Source organism: Mixophyes fleayi, chromosome 2 (genome assembly GCF_038048845.1).
Source record: "Mixophyes fleayi isolate aMixFle1 chromosome 2, aMixFle1.hap1, whole genome shotgun sequence".
In the NCBI taxonomy this organism is placed as follows: Eukaryota; Metazoa; Chordata; class Amphibia; order Anura; family Limnodynastidae; genus Mixophyes; species Mixophyes fleayi.
In genome coordinates this window covers 176562502-176582345 of record NC_134403.1, presented here as the reverse complement: position 1 = coordinate 176582345, position 19844 = coordinate 176562502, and the positions used below count along the sequence as shown (strand labels likewise).

At 40.2% G+C, this 19844-nt stretch overlaps 1 protein-coding gene across 1 annotated transcript in view; it reads left to right on the top strand.

Moving 5' to 3' along the window:
* CALN1 (calneuron 1) overlaps positions 1 to 19844 on the top strand; it is a 368040-nt gene that overhangs the window by 93961 nt on the left and 254235 nt on the right. The window contains exon 2 of the mRNA XM_075198074.1: positions 3505 to 3632. Coding sequence (XP_075054175.1) covers positions 3512 to 3632 — 121 coding nt within the window. The 5' untranslated portion in view covers positions 3505 to 3511. The remainder of the gene's footprint in view (positions 1 to 3504; positions 3633 to 19844) is intronic.

The window sequence follows — 19844 nt, the reverse complement described above, 5'->3', positions numbered from 1 at the left end:
GGACAGAGTTTTCAGCACAGCTGAGAACCTTGTCAGCGATCGGCGTATGAGGCTACTTCCTCAAAATGTGGAAAAGATGATGTTCATAAAAATGAACTTCAATTTCCACGAGTAAGGCCTTTCCCGCCAATTACATCAAAATACTGCGACTTCTGTTAAGATGGATTCCAGTGGTGATGAATTAATAATCTGTGAGGATGATGTACAAACTGATGAGCATGAGGATGAGGCTGAGGATGATGACAACAATATCTTGCCACAGTAGAGTTCATTAACAGCACTGTTACCTTAGGTGGCTTATGCCCATTGTTACCTTGTTTTGTAGGAGCCCAAACAAACCAAGCACTTCAGCCACAAGAAGTGGCACTTTTGTGGCTGAAGTGCTTGGTTTGTTAAAATGAGCATGTCCTTTTTAAGAACCAACATAAGGGTGGATGGGAGGGCCCAAGGACAATTCCATCTTGCACCACTTTTTCTTTCAGCTACCGCTGTGTGCCAGTGTTACCTACATGTGCTATATACTGTTGTGTGCTTAGCAAAAATCTTATACATCCATTGATGATGCAGATGAATCAGCACAACATTTTGACATCTGGTCTTGTCTACTGTAAAAGAATTGACCAGAATTAGTGACACCTCTGCTGTAACTCCACCTGATCCTACTAATAACTGTCAACGTCCAAAGAATGGTGGAGGATTATTGGTAATTTTTTTGAACGGTATAAAGACAACAGTTTTATTAACAAAGAACACCATTGCTTGCAGAAGTAATAAAAGCATGGATGTCTAAATATACGTGTATATGTTGTGTTACCTTCCACTTTGCTGCTGTTTCATGAAGTATTTGTAATCTGCATTTTACATCAAAGGAACTGCCGTGTGTTTGAGTCATTGCTCTCTCGCTTAGCATCCAGCCAGGTCGCTGCAGTCTTTGTTTGAAAGTGTATGAAAATAATATTGTGACCTGTGAGGTGGTCAAAATTGACTGCAAATGACTTGAAAATAGTATTATCGATAATAATAATGTAGGTGGAAGAAAAAGTAAAAATATGGGAACCAAAACCAAAGCACGCAAGGGCAGTTTTGCCAAAACTAAAACCAAAACGCGAAGTTAATTCAGATCCAAAACCAGAAAACGGGGGTCAGGGAAGATCTCTACTGATTACTGCCTCTATACTTTCCATGATGCATGCTGTCTAACTTCGAAAATATTGTGTCCGTGATCGTTCTTCCTCTATTTCACTTCTGGGTCAGGTGCACATTTGTCCATTTTCTTTTGTAAAATGACCATACTATCAGCCAGTGCTCTGCCACTATGTTTCATAAGGATTGTACCTTGCCTTGCACACACAACTTGGTTGCTCATAATTTCTTAAAAAGGATAGGTCAGTGCAGGAGATGCTGTCTGTGGGCCACAAAATTTCTGGACATTTCGGCATTCAGTGACCGCATGTAGATCATTGCAGCAGCTTTAAAAAGAAAAAAATGACCTGCCATGCCACTAACTGAAGCAATTGGTAGTAACAAGGTGGAATTACACACTTTATATGCTTCAGTGATTTGATCAAACCATTTCAGTTGTGTGGTGTACCTATATTTTTTTAAAAATTGCCATCCTACCAGCCAGTGCCCTACCTTTATGTTTAAATGGTGTGCTTTACTTTATTAAACTGCCATCCTGTCTGCCATTGCTGTGCTGCTATGTTTCTTATGGATTGTACCTTTTATTAAACTGCAATGTATTTGTGCCGCTGCTCTGGCAATACTTTTAGCCAGCCAGCTCACCGCAGCCTTTAGCCAAAATTAGGGAAAGAGATCATTAGAAAATAGACTGTAAATGAATGTTAATGATATAAATACTAATGTATGAACAAAAACAGCTAAAAATCAAATTTTCCTATCTTCACAATTTTTAATGAAATCCAGATCCAAAAGCAAAAGCCATGACCATTTTTGGCCAAAACTAAACCCAAAACACAAAGATGGTTTTAGAACCAAAATGAAAACACGGGGGACTAAGCAAATCTCTACTAATTACATTAAATATACTTCAATTAAATTTAGAGAAATTGAGTGATAACATGAAATATGATCTTGGACAATGACACCCGTATATGTAACATGTTTCCTTTTCTCCTGTCACAGATAATGTAATTAGTTAAGTCCAACCCATAATTATTGCAGCTTACGATATCTTGATTAGGGACGCAAGACAAACGTGAACAATCTGTCTTCTGCTTTATTTCAATGTAGAAAATAAGCATTTCATCTCTAGAGCAGCCACATAAACTTCCAATGCAAGGATAGACTATAATTGAGTGTAACTAGTATCTAGCTATATGTATTGTAGTTGGTTTAATTAAAATTATGTAATATATTTTAATACGAAGTGGAAATAACAGTCTGTCTAGACCTAACAATGTAAATTTTAGTCCATTTGAAGAAATTACTTAAAATGTATTTGTGCTGTTTTCAACTGAAAGGTATAAGGAGTCAGCATGCCATTCAGTGTTGATTGTTGGTTATTTTGTTTTCTAAAGCTCTCTTGACTTAATGAGTAAAATGAAATCTAATTATATTTTCCATTAAATAATATGTGGTTCTGGCTTTCATGGATCATGATATCATCTGTTAAATTATTAATCCGTCCTAATTTTAATTAGAATTTAATGTGTGACCTTTCTGATATGGTTTTCTTAAATGTAACAGATATTCATGTATACATTATGAGTTACATATCTTAAATTGTGAACAATGAGTGTGATTCATCTTCGAACGCAACCTACAGGCAAGTTGTGATTTTAAACCGAGCACAGAATTGAGCATATGTGTGCCCGTTTTCAAATAGAAGTGGATCTCAAGATACGTTTCCGTTTTGAATCTAGGTGTAAGTATGCTCTGCCTAAACAGTACTTGTATGTTAATAGACAGAACAGACTGCAGGATATACACATGCATATGTGCAATAACAAGTTCCATCACATAGCATGCAAATAAAAGAAATAAAATAAATTACCTCAATATATAACTCCCAATACTGTAATCATTAATAAAAAATAATAGACAACATTTTTTTTTCTTTTTTTTACATTAAATACATAAATCAGGAAGCTCTTAATGCGTGCTGTACATACAATACATTTTTACAGTTTCTCTTTCTTGCATACACATTTTCAGTGCTATCTAGTGGCATGCATACATGTACTTCTTAAACCAGACACATGCGCAGAGCTATTTCATGCAAGATACGGAATGCAAAGGGACTTATTTCTGCAGATGAATCAGTGTGCTTACTTTTTCTTTTGTGAGGAACATTTTGCTTTAAGCGGAAGTGCTTGCATGACTTGGAATTCTTCCACAAGTGTCATCATCTTGACATGCCGCCATGTTTAAAAAAAGAAAAATATGGTTATTCAAAAATGCTATAGTGCAGTCAATATTTATGTAACTATCCATGAAATATTATGGATCTGTTTTAATACATTATTTCTCTTTTGAATCTAGGAAGAAGATGCCATTCCATCATGTGACTGCTGGTTTGTTGTACAAGGGGAATAATTATTTGAACCGATCACTTTCCACAGGAAGTGACAGTGAACAGCTTGCTAACATCTCAGTGGAAGAACTAGATGGTAAGATTAGTATTGTATATTTTGCCTATGACACTAACCTGAAAGTGCACATCTACTGTGTAACATAACTTAGAAGTACCGAACTTACAGGGCTTGAGCAAACTGGAAATATATACGGGATATGGTACCCCTACTGTAAAATAATAAGACGTTTGCTGAGGGGTTACCAGAAGCATGAGACTGTAGGGCTGAGGTGACTTCTATTATATATTTCACTGTGGGCAATACTTTAACCCTAATGAGTAGTAGTTTTTGACAAAGTATATTGTAGTATTTTAATTACCATTGTATTAAACTATGTTTTGGTGTACTTCTTTTTGCTTACTTATGTATATGCCTTTTGATGGGATTCTGTGATACGTTGCTGCATTGGAGAGGGACTGCAGCAGTGCAAGGTGTAGGGGTTATGTTGTGGTGTTCTGTGTAATGTAAGGCTAATGTAAATTTCATGGAGGAAGAAAGAAGCGAAGCACAGACTCTCAGTATTGGTTCCATATCTGTGGCTCTTCTGAATTTGGTAAGAACATCACTATTTTTGATGTTTGAAAGAGGTGAGACTTGAGTATTCGGGGCAGGATCTTTCAACATGTGGGCGTGGTTTGTCATAATTTTGCATTCCTGAATATTGCAAAATATGTTCTTTAAGCATATTGTATAAGCAAGTTTGAAATATGTTATGTTTGTAATACTCTGGAATGGACTATTCACATGCTAAAAAGTCCATCATAGTGAAAAATATTATATATGTTTACTAGTAGTGAAATAATGAGGATATTTTCACATCTGTTTATGTATTGTATTCACTTTCCTCATGTATTATACTACATGTTATATGTTACTCTTCTTCCCCGCTCCCATTGCTGACTTGGGAAGTTGAAGTGGCTCTGTAAAATATTATGTATGAGGCCATCATGCAATAGGCATGGCTATCTCTTTAGACAGTGCAAGGCTGCCCTCCACCCACTTCCCTTTCAAACACACCAGCAGTACTATGCATACCACTGTTAGATGTATGCAGTTTCCCATTCACAGAAGAGCAGCATGAAGTGAAGTGATACATACCTTCCTCTGGACAATATCCTGACAGTACATAGGTGTCTCACAAAATGAGGACTGTCCCACCAGAATCTTGGCAGATTACAAACAGTATTTTTCCTACCTATTATTTAGCTTATACTACCTGCTGTTGCTAGTGTTGTATTGGTGCTCTGTTTGGAAAAGATAGGTATTATTCACTTCCTGTAAAGCTGAGCAATGAGTGAACACTCTTGGTCTCCCTACCCATGATGAACCCCGACATCAAATCAATATCATTCACATTTAAAAAATTTACTTATTTTCTTCCAGCTATACCCAATTTTGCCCCCAATGGCACCCACATTTCAAGAGACCCTGCATTGCTCCTAAACAGACCATAAAATATAGTACCTTAAATATATTAATATACCTCACCAAGCTACCATTGCATTTATAGCCTTCACAAGCCCACACATAACATTCAATACCCCTTCCACCAATCCCTACATTATATTAATGACCCTCCCCCCTACACATGTACTGACTATGCATAATGTTGTAGGAGGCATACAGAGTTGTGATGGAATCAGATTTGCTGCTTAAGGGGGTAGACAGAGGATTAGGGTGATGGAGCTGCTGTTTAGATGCTTGCTCTCTGCCATTTCAAGAGGAAATTAAAATAAGTAGGAATTGAAGAAAGGAAGTGTGAGTGTGATTGCTGAAACGCAGTGTACATGCAGTAGATTTGTAGATTCCCGAGGGACGGGAATGTTGGCAATGTTTTAATATTACTTCTTGTCTAGCTCTTCAATCAACCAACATCCAGGCTATTTTAGCTGCTTGTTTCACCATCAACTTATAGCTTCAGCCATAGAACGAGCTATGGAGCACAAGTGGCTATATATTGCAGACACGGACAACACTCTCTCAACTCATGTGTCTGGTTCTCTTATTGGGGCCTAAGGAGATGGTTTTCCCACCAAGCCTATTGCAGAGACTCACAGCTGGTGCCTTCCTTCACTATTAGCCTGTCACTCCTGTTAAGTTTCTCAATATTTGTTACTGTGGGCTGCTGACAGCTTAACTCATGTGCAGGTGGCATTCTATCTGTTGCCAACATCTGCACTATCTACAACAATGCCTCCCTGGTAGTTCCCGATCATTCTCGCTCCTAGTGAGCATAAAACATCTTTAACACTTACCAGCCTAGTGGAAAGCAGAGACCCAATGGATGTGTCAAAGGGTCCTGGAGAGTGCCGCTCTGAAACTTAGCTTGCATTTGAGGGGTGAGTGACCTTTGGCTCCTCGTGAGGGGATTGATCTCAGCCAACTGATATGCTCCCAGCCGGGACAAGTTAGAAGAGACCTTCAAGCCGAGGGGCGATTGCCCTTCTCTTCCCTTAGTGTTTACTTCCCTTGTGCTCTGTCACTGTATCTGCGTCTTTGTGGAGCTGATCATTGTCTCTCTGCAAACTGCTCCATATCTCATATATCTGGGGTGATATACTGGAGATAATTTATGTCATGCTGCTAGCTCTCCTTGGAGCAGCTGTAGTGCGTGCTTGAGAGCTGATCACACTTGGGAGGGCTTGGAAGCAGCCAGACAATATTCCCTCCTGGCTAGGGACTTATCTTTTTTTATACTCAACTGAAGGGAAACCCACACAATTGGGGATTGGAGTGACCCTGTCAGCAGTGGATCATTTCTGGAAGACATATGTATTTGTGGGCTCACTAACTATAGGATCCTAGTGCTGTAAACCCATCCATATTTTTTTATACAGTCTGGGACCTATAATTTAACTAACAAGTCATTGCAAGAGTATCTTCGTACAGCTCCATCTTCTGCTCCAGATACTTTACTATACATTATAATATACTACTATGCTACTGGACTGAGAACTTTTTATTCATCACCCGTTTCTAACAGTTTAATGTACTTTTTAATCCTTGGCCCACTCTAAGTATATACACCAGAGCATCAGTATATTATGTGTATTATTAGTTGAAGTTATTAGGTACATTTTTCCCTTGCTATTACCTGCAATATTGTATATATTAGAAATAGAAAGAATATTGCCATATTGTGTGAAAATAGCAGGACAGCAGAAGTCATTTTGCTTGTGTTAGTTAAGGTAATTACCATTTATCTCAAATGTCCATTGTTATGAGGTGTGGCTTAGATTTAGTTTGTAATCAGAACACTGTCTCATTATATAGGTTATTGTATAGAAATATAACATCTCCATGGAAAAGCACTTGAGGGCTTAAATTCCACCTCCACATGGAACCCTCAGAAGTTGTATGTAAGGTACCATTGTTCCTTCTGTTTGCTCCCTATTTTCCACTAGTGAGCTTTACAGTCAGCCAAGAGCCGGACCCAGCAGAGGTCACCTGAGGTAGGACACCTGGGGAGATTGGAGGGAGCTGGATAGTGTGAGGTGCCCACCAATTGAGACCTTTTGCAACTCCCCTGGGCAGGCAGTTTCCAAGGTGGATAAGGAGGTGATAGCAGAGGCTACCCTGTGAGCTGGACATGTTTGTGACTAGCTTTTGGCCAAGAGGTGTTGTTCTGCCAGAGATGCGCTGTGGAACATTTCTCACTGGATTTATTTGAACTGATTCCCTCACTTGTTGGACCTGCTATCATTATGGGGCCCTGCTGTATTTATTCCTGTTCTGTAGAATAAATCATCCTTTCATTTTTCTTCTAATACCGTGCCTGAGTGATTTGGAAACCACGTAGCTTCACAATACTATACAATATATTACTATATTTCTTTGAAGTCACACATGAAGGAAACCATGGACTTTTTAAAATTAATAGAAGGTGTTCATTGAAAAACAACTGTTACACTTCTGGTATCACAAATGGAACCCAATAGCCAGGTAGTTCTGTAGTAAACATGATTTATTTTGATATATAAATAAATCAAACAGGAAATGAGATCCAGGATGGAATCTTCATGAGACACTCCCGGCCATCGAGGATAAGGGCTATTGCAAGGGCAACTTCATATCAGAGATCCAAGATGGAAACTTCATGAGGCAATCACAGCCATCTTGTATGAGGGCAAATCTAAGGGCAAGTACAAAACAACATCATATCACTTCTTGAGATGTGAAGTTGAGGCTCGTTATTTAAACATTCCTCACGAACACGGTATTGAAGCAGTCACATATTGCCTGAAAAGAAATGCTGACATAGATCATTCAGTTTATAATGTTTCAATTAATTTTGCAACACAACTATTTTTTGTTTAATTGTTAGTTTTTTTGTACAGATATTGGGGACTGCCATAGGGACCAAGTTTGCCCTGAGTTTTACTAACCTCTATATGGGGTTATTTGAGGAACTATACTTCTAGGGTTCCTCATTTGGGGTGAACCTGGTCCTCTATGGCAGGTACATTGATGATCTATTTTTTATTTGGGATTGAGATGATCTTCCAATTTCTTCTTTTATGTCACATTTGAATTCCAATTAATTTGGTTTACATTTTACGAGCATTTATCATCCTTCAAGCATCAACTATTTGTATATCACACTGAAGGTAAGTGATAGTTTGATTGTTACTGAAACCTATTCCAAAGATGTAGATGGACATAGATATCAGCATTATAAAGGCAGCCATTCTTGAGTTTGGAAAAACAATGTTCCAATTGGCCTATCCCTTTGCATGAAAAGGAATTGTTCCAATTTAGAAGATTTTAGGAAACTTACTGATAAACTGTTTAAGTTTTTTCTGGATCAGGGTTAACCAGAACACATCCTGAAGAAGGCATACAGTGAAATTGAACAATTAGATTGTCACTGAGTTGGGTCAGAGGACTGCCCGTACAGCCTGCTCACGTGATGTTACCTCCCAGGAGGCGTGGAGTCTAATGGTGAGGTAGATGTTCGCCAGGGACTCCCGCAAGGGAGTTTGGAGTTAGCTACTTCCATACTGTAGGTCGTGGCCCTCTTATGGGGTGATGAGCGAGGCTGTATTGAGCACCAAGATAATAACGGAAGATGCTACGGATGAGAAGCAGCTCAATGACTGAGAGACTAAGAGGCAGTTTCTCATGGCAACAGTAGAGCCAATGTACTGAGAGTAAGGAACAGGCAGGCGAGTATGCAGCTGCGGATAAGTGTCCTGGACCTCAGAGAGCAGGCAGCAAACAGGAGCCAGGGAACATGACATCTGAACAGGAGAGTAGACCTGAAGATCTGGCAATTTGGTAGAGAAGCAGGTACTTTAAATAGACAGAGCTGAAAGGCAATTAGCCAATCAAGAGGATGGAGGAAGTATTGAGCAAACCAGGTGTGTGCATGCTCAGTTCAGACCAGCAAGTAAATGCAGCAAGAGGGAAACAGGTGAGAACAGTGACCATAATGCAGGTTTAGCTGGTGCAATGTGTGACACAGATAGAACAAGGTTGTTTAACCAACCCTTCAAAAAGAAAAAGGATGATAGATTGTTGGTCCTTGTTATGCAGTACAATAGCTGTGCAACATAAATTATATGAATTATCAGTAAGAATTCTGCTTTGCTAGAATTAAATGTGCTAGTAGACCCCTTTATCAATAAAGGTAGGAACCTGATCTTCAGGAAATCTAGAAGTTTGAAAAAAATATTGCCACCGAGTTTTTTTAAGGGTATTAAAATAGAGGTTACATTGTGCATAGAACCGGTGGTTGTGAGGTTTCTTGGAGATAGACCAAATGGTTTTTACTGTTGTGGTAAGAGTAAATATATGACATGTAAATCTGCAGACCACAAATGCTCAAAATTTTCTTTCTTCATATCTGATGAAAAAATCCCTATTGATAAGATTTTGAATTGCCAGTCTACTTTTGTAGTTTATCTTATCAACTGTGAGTGTGGCATCCAGTATGTTGGGCTTATGATTAGATCCTTGGGGATGCACTTTTCAGAACAGCAGCACAACATTCTTAAAAATCTTAAAACCCATAGTTTGTCATGACATTTTAATCTATACTGGATGGGTAGTCTGAATGGTCTTAAAGTAAGAGCAATAGAGCAAATAGGTATCACCACAAGAGGACCAAATATCTTGTAATTGCAAACACTTTGCGCTTCTGTACCCGGCAAAGTCTACAATAGTGGGGAATGTTCGAACTCACATTCTTGAGAGCTATACTGCATTTACAAATTCTCTCTTCCTTACCAGAATCTCTATTGACCCAATCTAGGTCCCCTATGCTGCTCTATTCTTACTTACTATACTCTTTACAGTGAGATATTAAGGAAAATAAGGTATGCTTACACTTACCATTGTTCTTATCCTGCTCTCCTCAACTGAAAACAACTTTCAAAACAAATTTCAAAATTGTTTGCTTTTGGTAAATATTGAAAATGGAGTAAAGCATGTCTGTTTGTTATTGTTAAATTTTCAGTGTCTGCTGACCATACTACAACTGATGGTTCAGCACGCACATTTTACTCTAGCCACCCTGGTTTAATTCTGAAGAGGTTTTTGGACTATTGGACTTTTGAAAATTTGGGCTGATTCTTCCACTGAGCATCTGTTAGAGGGGGTAGGTTAGCCACGCCATCCACCACTGACACCCAAATCCACACTACTTCCACTTATCAGTTCACCTTAACTTCTTGGAATGTATGAGGTTTGAACACCCCTGTCAAGAGAAAATAGTTGCCAACTCTCAAATGATCTTGCATTGACATTGTGTTCCTGCAAGAGATCCACTGGAGAGACTGGGATGAATCCACTTTTAAGCCAAAATGGATGGGGACTGTATATCAGCCCCATATCAGACAAAAGCCAGGGGTGTGGAGATAGTACTTGCCCACCATCTACAATATACCATCTGTCATTGGCCTGTCATTGATCCTGAAGAACGGTATATTTTATTAGACTTCCAAATTATTGATACGATTTATACCTTATTTATCTTGTATTCCCTAAATTCAAACCAAAGAGAATTCTTTTCGTGGATCTCACCATTGCTACTGCAAAGAGACACGCCTAACTTTTTAGGGGGAGATTTTAACCAGGTAGCTGACGCCACGCTAGGTAAATTTCAGGTTTGCAAGCTGTTTACACCTTGGGAACAGCTTGGGAACCTGAGATTAAAAGCGGCTCATGGTCTTTTAGACACCCGGAATCTCTTTAACGCTACAGGGCGGTCTTTAATATCCCATTTGGGAGTCCACAAATCGTTCTCCTGTACTGACTATCTTTTGATGTCTGACAATCTTATGACTGAGATTTGTGACTCTGCAATTGTGGACATTTTTTTTATCTCTGACCTTGCTACAGTCTCTGTCCCTGTACTTGGAGGTTCCCCTCTCATCTCTATCATCCTGAGACATTTTAAGAAACACTGTAGCCAGAATTCAAAGATGATAATATAGAACATGGTTATGACCTAATCCTATTTTGGAGATCTCCAAGGCTTACCTCCATAATGCCATATTCTCACCTATACCTCCAAGTATATTAAAGTGAATAAGAAAAAATATTTTTCCTTACATAACTAAGTGGCGACTGTCTTGATAAGTACAAGCAGGCATGCCATCTACTGGAGTGCTTCTTACTGTTGCAATCAAAATTCCAAATAGACTGTACCAAAAATATTTTTTTGTTGGTGGGGCAATTGTGCGGGAAACTACTTGCTAATCTGACAAAAACCACTAAACTTAAAAATCACATAGTACCCATCCATCATGACACAAAAAACTCTTTGCAAAATCAGAAGAAATTGTAATGTTATTTCACAAATACTACTCTTCCCTACATACTAACACCCCCCATGATGCCCACCTAATGGATAAACTCTCGAATGATGCTAAACTCCCAAAATTATAACCACTCAGGAAATTACTACAGCTATTACCAACCTCCGCTTGCACAAATCCTCAGGTCCAGTTGTTTTTTTTTCCTCCGAATATTATAAATGCCTCCAACCAGACATCATTCCTGCATGACTTGAATTATTTTGACCAAGCCACACTTATCCTAATTTTAATACAGTCTTTACAACGCTCATATTGAAACCGGGCAAGAACCCACAATCAGTGACCTCTTATCCCCCAATCATCACTCAGTGAACGGCATGCATACAGCGATTGTCAAAGTGGTCTCCTCATCCTCACAATTTCCCTCAACGAATGTCCTATTTAGCTTGGTTGCCAATAAAGCATTTGATATAGTATCCTTCCTCCATCTAAATAATCATGAGTGCCAGCGGCAGTTCTTGACAACCCCCTTTTGACATCCACTAGAGAATTGTGACACATACTATGACATAGATGAAAAATAAATCCTTATTTATCTATACATCTCCCTTTGATTGGGAATCCTAGTTTTCAAGATGGCATGTCTGCCTATCCTTTCATTCTCTGGAATAATGTGGGGCTTGGAACGGTGGGGCGGTTATTGAATTCATGTACTCCGCCATACAGGAGGGAAACATTCTGCAAAGGAAGAGAAATACTAGAACATGAGGACATGTACTGAAACTGGAGGGAAGTAGGTTCAGAGGAAATTGAGGAAAAATTTCTTCACAGAAAGGGTAGTGGATAAGTAAAGTATCCTTCCATTAAAGATGGAGGCTAATACAGTAGAGCAATTTAAACATGCTGGGATAGACATAAATATATCCTTACAAAGAACTAAGGCTAAGGGTTTGAGGTTACCATAGGATAAAAAATGGGCAGACTAGATAAGCCAAGTGGTTCTTATCTGGAGTCAAATTCTGTTTCTATGTTCACCCTATCCTATAAGTGTTATGACCAGACCATTTTACCTTAGATGTTTTGCTTCTTAGACAACCTTCTCCACGTGGGGCTATTTCCATTTCTTACCTATTTTTACGTGACACACTCAACTATGATATATTGAGGATGGGATTGAGACAATGGAAGGAACACTTTCCTGATATTTTATTTTGCTCCAATAGACTGCTCCCAGTGACAACTTATGTGGAGATGTCTCTTAATATTTAACATAGAGGCTACTTGTCCGCATACTGTCATTTTAAAATAAGTTTTCACTCATGTCTGAAATCCATTGCTTATGGGACGGCCTGCCGGGGAAACCGTTCTGGACCCATGTCTAAAGGTTCACAAATGACTACCTTGTTAATTATCTCCCTTTAACAGCAGAATGGACTATCTTTGAAATTTTGCCCAGAGGTATAAATGTATTTAAAAAAAAATGAGAAAACTTCTAATGGCAGCTACAAGGAAAAGTGTTCTCCAGATGTTGATCTAGAGCACCCCCCCTTTCATTGTTTGGAGACAAAATCTTCAATGTGTTCCGAATTGATTGGGTGGAGACTTCCTTCAGGAGGGAACAATGTCCCCAGGCATTATTTGATACGTGGAAGAGCTTCATTGACACTTTCTTCAGTCCAATTAAAGAGTGCATTTGGTACTATTTTAGTGACACTGTATGGTATGAGACCAATGATCCACTCTTCACTCTAATAAAATACTTTTATTGCCTTTGTCAACTCCAGGGGTTGCTCCCACGTATTACATGAGATGCGGCTTTTTATGCACCTAGTACTATCTCTTTACCTCTATAGTCTCGATTTTGTATCTGTAACTACTGTTGTTAATGCTCTGTGTGCCCTGCTTTGCTTCTTTACAGGACCTCACCTTCGTTGGAATGTGTAACAACTGTTGAATTGTTAGCTTTGATTGCTATTGCATATACTGTAAAATGTGTGCATCTTTTCTACGAATGTCACGGTCAACAGGGAATAACTTGAATATTTTCGGTCTTTTAGTGTCACGACTCCGAGATCCCTTGCCTCTGTCTATATAGGACTTGCCCAAGAGTGCGGAGTCTAACGGATAGGAGGTATTCACCAGGGATCCCTGCAAGGGGATATGGACTCCGCTGTTCCTATTCCACAGGTTGCGGTCTCCCAGGCAAGGCCTGACAGAGGATAGTGGAGGCAACACACAATGACATGGTGGATGAGGTGACACTGAGTAAAGAGCTCAGGATTCACAGGCTTCAGCAATAGTAGTAATAAAACACTGGAGATGGTAGCAATGCTGTAAAATAGTTTTTTGATTGATGGTTCAATGGAAATGGAAGAATATATATATAACGGCAGATATTGAATACACGGCAATTAGGACACAGGCAGGATGCAGATCACATTATGCTACTTCATAATTTGTAACAACTGCAACTTGACAAATGCATGGGATGAGTAAACAATAGTTCAAACATAGGATGACAAATGGAGATTGCGTGGATCCAATAATGTAACACACGGCAGATGGATGTGAATCACTGGTCAACAACAGTTCAGAGAGAATGAGAATGTAGAACTGTTGATCCGAAGAGAAAGATGATTCTACGTAGCAGGTGGGTTACAGGTATCACGATAATTCTCAGAGTAGAACAGCAATAATCGTTGAACTAATGTTCTACTAATAACAGTCCCAAAGATATAGTTGAACAGAAGAAACTTCAAACAGTTCATTACCTAGAAGTAGCAAGAACGAGGAGTATCCTAGCCGAGTATAAGACTGCAGATGACTGATGTCTTCCAATAAACATATGAATGAAGAAAACAGCACTGTTAGATCAGCTGGGCAAAAGCAGGAACTTGAACCATAGAACTAGCTGCAGGCGGTAGTAATTCAGCGGGTAGATTAATCACAAGGAAAGTCTCAATAGAACCCAGCATTGAAAATACAACAGCAGGTGTGCAGGCTTAACTACAGGTGCAGCACTCAACTCACAGTGAACGTTCAACATGAAACTTGATAGCAACCGAGGAGCTCAGCAGACCAGCGTGGAACTACAGGTACCAGGTATGGTGGTGATAGATTGTAGAAGTCCAGCGAACAGGTAACAGCAGAGAGAGGTTCAGCGGGGCAGCGTAGAACTACAAGTACCAGGTACAACGGTTGTAGATGCAGAAGTCCAGCAAGCAAGCAACAGCAGCGAGAAGTTCAGCAGGCAGCGTGGAACTACAAGTACCAGGTACAACGGTTGTAGATGCAGAAGTCCAGCAATCAGGTAACAGCAGCGAGAAATTCAGCAGACAGCGTGGAACTACAAGTACCAAGTACAACGGTTAAAGATGCAGAAGTCCAGCAAGCAGGTAACAGCAGCGAGAGGTTCAGCAGACAGCGTGAAACTACAAGTAGCAGGTACAATGGTTGTAGATGCAGAAATCCAGCAAACAGGTAATATCAACGAGAGGTTCAGTAGTGGCAGCCAGGACAAAGGCAGACTGAGTAACACGAAGAACAGGCCATGAGCTAAGGACCATGGGTAGTTTAAGTAATACTTCAGAAACAATGAGAATCGAAAGGAGGTCCAAACAAGGTAGTCAGAAACACCTGTGCAAAGGTAGTATCTTAGAAACAGGAATAGGCTCAATCACAGTTCCCAGAGGCAAGTCACAGTGACGGCACCTATCTATGGGACCGGCATGTGACAGTTAGGATTGGTACTACACCTCCCGAGGCGCGGAGTCTAATAATGCAGATGGTCTTAGCCAGGGATGCCCACAAGGATATTTGGACTTTGCTATGTCTGCACTGCAGGTAGCGGCCCTCAGGGGGAGTACCTAATAAGATCTGGGAGAATAGCTAAGAGATACTTGTGGAGTTGTGACAACAGGAATTGACAGAGCAGTATCTGAGTGGAATTATAGTACAGGAATGGAGAAGTGTATACACTGGGTACAATAGTCTACGGGCCAATACTCAGGAGGTACTGGAAACAGGAAGCGATGGTCTGTGTAGCTTTTACCACCAAATAGTGGAGACGACACATAGGGTGCAATAGTCTGCACACAGATACAAAGGAGGTACAGGATACAGGAAGCGATAGTCTGCAGAGTGTTACCACTAGATAGTGTAGATGACACATGGTGCAATAATCTGCAGACCGATACACAGGAGGTACAGGATACATGAGGCGATGGTCTGCGGAGCGCTACCACTAGATAGTGGAGGTGGCACACAGTGTGCAATAGTCTGCGGACTGATACACAGGAGATACAGAATAGGGAGAAGGCAGAAGGATTTAAGCCTAGGTGGATCTGCGCAGAGAGTCCAGCGTGTAATAGTAACCCCCCTTTAAATGTGGTCACTGAACACCTATAGATGGGTTTCCTCGGAATGGAATTTTTTCATTAATGAAGGTGCATTGACATCATAAGCGCGAACCCAGGAGCGCTCCTTTGGACCAAACCCCTTCCAATCCACGAGGTACTTTACTCCTCTCTTGGAATAGTTATAGTCCAAAATCTGACTAATTTCAAATTCATCAGCTTGTTGAACTATGGGGAGGATAGGTCGAGAGAGGATGAAAATCGATTGATAATGAGAGGTCTTAACAACGAGATGTTGAAAGAGTAGTAAATGCGGACGGAGGGAGGTAACTGCAACTTGAAGCAGACAGGACTGATAACTCGAGAGATTTTAAAAGGGCCAATAAATCAGGGGGCGAACTTCATACAAGGTACTTTGAATCGGATATTCTTTGTGGTAAGCCACACTTTGTCTCCAATCTGCACAGGTGAAGCAGCCCTGCGTTTCTTATCTGCAAAGAATTTGTAACGATCAGAAGATTTCTGATGAGCCTTCCGGACTTGAGACCATATAGATAAAAAAAATCCCTTTTCAGATCGTTAACGGCAGGTACTTGGGTGGTAGGGTAGCAAATTTTGGAAGAAGTGGGTAAGTACCGTACATGATGGAAAATGGAGTGACAGAGGTGTACTCATGAAAAGAGTTGTTATGGGCAAATTATGTCCATTATAAAAGGTCAGTCCAGTTATCTTGATTAGTAGAAGAAAAGATTCTAAGAAAAGTTTTGAGATCTTGATCGACCCTTACGTTTGTCCATTTGATTGAGGGTGGTAACCAGAAGAGAACTTCAAATGAATTCCAAGAAGATGACACAGAGCTCTCCAAAATTTTGAAACAAATTGGACCCGATGTCAGAGACAATCTCGAGGAACACCCATGTAAATGAAAAATGTATTTGAAGTGTCGAGCCAATACGGGAGAAGATGGAAGACCAGAGGAATGAAATGAACCATCTTAGAGAAATGTTACACTATTACATCTCTGACTAGGAGGAAGATCAGTAATGAAATCCATACTAATATGGATCCAAGGTTTGTTGGGCAGCGGAAGAGGATGGAGCAGCCCAGATGGAGATTGGCGAGGGGATTTATGCTGAGCACAGGTGTTGCAAGCTGCTACAAAGTCATCAGATCAAAGGTTCGGTCAAAAATAATTCCAAGAGATGAGTTCCAAAGTCTTAAGAGAGTCAGCGTCCAATGAGACAGAAAAGACTCCGGACAATGCATCAACTTTTTTATTTTTCAGACCTGGTTTGAAGGTAATATGGAGATTAAAGCGTGTGAAGACAACAGACCAACGTACCTGTCGAGGATTCAAACATTGAGCAGTTTAGAGATAGATCAAATTTTTGTGGTCTGTAAACACGGTAACCAGATGTTGAGCCCCCTTCAAAAGGTAACGCCATTCGCTCAGAACCAACTTTATAGTCAACAGTTCCTTATCTCCGATGGTGCAATTTTATCTGCAGGCAGGTATTTGTGCGTGTAAAAGGCAAACGGATGGAACTTGTCTTGAGGAGACTTCTGAGATAGTACAGCTCCAACACCTACTGTGGAGGCATCCACTTCCAGGAAGAATTGAAGGGGTGTGTCAGGCTGCTTGAGAATGGGAGCTGTGGAGAAAGCTGCCTTAAGGAAGGTGAAAGCCTCAACTGCCTCAGGTGGCCAGGTCCTGGTTTTGGCCCCTTTCCGAGTGAGTGGGGTGATGATAGTAGAATATCCTAAAATAAAACATCTATAATAATTAGTGAATCCTAGGAAGCACTGAATGGACTTAAATCCGCAGGGTTGTAGCCACTCTAATATAGCGCAAACTTTAACGGGATCTGCGGACGCTTCTTTGACAGCGCCGCGGCTGCTGTATAGGACAGCGCTGCCGAAATGGAGCTGCTGCGCATGTGCGGGCGCATGCGCAGCAGCTCTCTCTTGTGTTTTTTTTTTGTGTCAGGGGGTTCCCCCCCCCTGACAATCCTGTGTGCGCCCCTAATCCAGCTTAAAAGTAGGCTATTACTGGTGTTATATCAAGGGCAACAATAGAAAGATGGCGATTGAGAGGATATGGAATTCTTTACGTCACTCAGACTGACACCAGGTGATTTATTTAAGTGTTAAAGGTACACTCAGGAACATCAGCAGAACACACCAACGTAAAATATAATCACCAATTAGGTAGCTGAACCCGACAAATGGCAGCTTATAGTTCCCAAAGTATGTGACTGGCAAAAAGTCTCAATAGAGCACAAATTCAATGGAGCCCCGATGGCAAGTTTACCCTAACCAGAGCATCACCCCTTAGGCCAGTCTTTCCCCAAATTAACACAATTCTGGTCCCTATGTCAGATTCCATAGTCACCCTATGGGTGACTATGGCAACTGACAGCCTTCTGCCCTGAGGTATCCTCTGATAGGACAAATTACGATTTTTGTTGCCTTATTTTCATATATTTTTAGTTGAAACATTTAATTTATGCAGCATGGTGGAAATATCTACATCAGAAACCTTTGCTCTGGAGGTATGTTACATTTAATGTTTAACATTATTTATTGCATGCCTGTCAACATGATGTATTTTACCCAGCACACAATGCACTGTTCCATTTTCCTTCTTAGTTCCCCACTGAATTAATTTAGGCTAAATTAAGTAATAGCATAAATTATTCAATTCAGTCCATGTTAAATTAGTGTGAAATGCCTCAGAAGAGCACACAGATAATGCAAATCATGTTTTATTCTGGTAACCATGCCATGTGCCTACAAAACACCACAGTGAAGGACTTGCAGATGTGCCTCTGAAATGCGGTCATGCAAAATAGCTATAATTGGTGTCATTATTTTGACAATTGTAAGAATAATACTTACATATACATACAAGAGAAATTCATATTATATAGCCATATATGACATTGGGTAGTACTTGCTTTTGCATGAAGCCCAGTCAAGGGAAGCCTTTACAAGTCAGCGCCGCTTTAAATTTAAGCGCTGAAGACGCCGAACTCGCGGGTGTTGAAGAACCCGGAGCTTAATACATTTACCCCCTGGTCTGCCTATTATTTCCTGCCAGACTATCACCTTTGCTGTGCTGAGCTCCTGAGTATGTTATCCTGATTTCTTTGAAACTATTTAATCCAAAGGTAGTTCTATTAAATAGCCAATAAATGTCATAATTAATGATTAAGTAACTGAGGATACTTTTATGGGGGTTAATGTACGATAATATAGCAGCATATAGAGGTACATATTTTGTAATTAAAAAAACATTACACCCTCATATAAATAATATATTAATAACCATTCACCCCCAGGTTAGTAACACATAATAATGGTGTCTATGAACAAACTGCTGCGTGCCTTTTTGTGAATCTTATATTTCCCCTGTTGGGAATCAATTATCAATAATGTAGGAGATCTATGAATTATAAGATAATTGAGACGCCATATGGAGTTAATTTGCACATTGGTGACATATATAAGCTCTCAATTACAGTTAGAGGTAAAAATGTGAGCCAAGCATAGAAGCAAAAAGCATCTGAACATTTTGCAATTTAACGTGTATTTTGAGTTTCACATATCTTTAGATATGTACCGCTTAAATGTGGCTGGAGCATAAAGCTGTAGCAAAGATGGCTGATGTATCTATACTGTGTAAAATAAAAATAAAAGCATGCTGCCAACCCTCCATAAATGAAGAACCAGCCTAGGTCTGCTCAGCAGTAAAGCAGGCAGGAGTGCAACAAGCTTGGTATGCCCCTGCTACGGCAGTAACCTGCACCAGATTTTGCCAGGTTGGGCTGACCACACTATAGAGGGCAGCCATCAGCAGAGGGTCCCCTTGCCATAATGTGCTCCAGCCCATTCAGCACATTGGTGGAGCCATCTCCTGGAGCCAATTAAACCCATGCTGAATTACCCTGGAGTTCTTCCTGGTACCCCTAGTGTAGTGAGTATTGCTACTTGTAAAAAAAACAAAAACCTGTATGACAAACTGTTGTGTAATTACATGTCCCAGCAAGCACTGGGAGAGCAAGCATGCCAAGAAGAGCCCCAGTGCTATTCCGCATGGGCTGGTCCATTCTCGGAGGAAGTATCCTCTAATT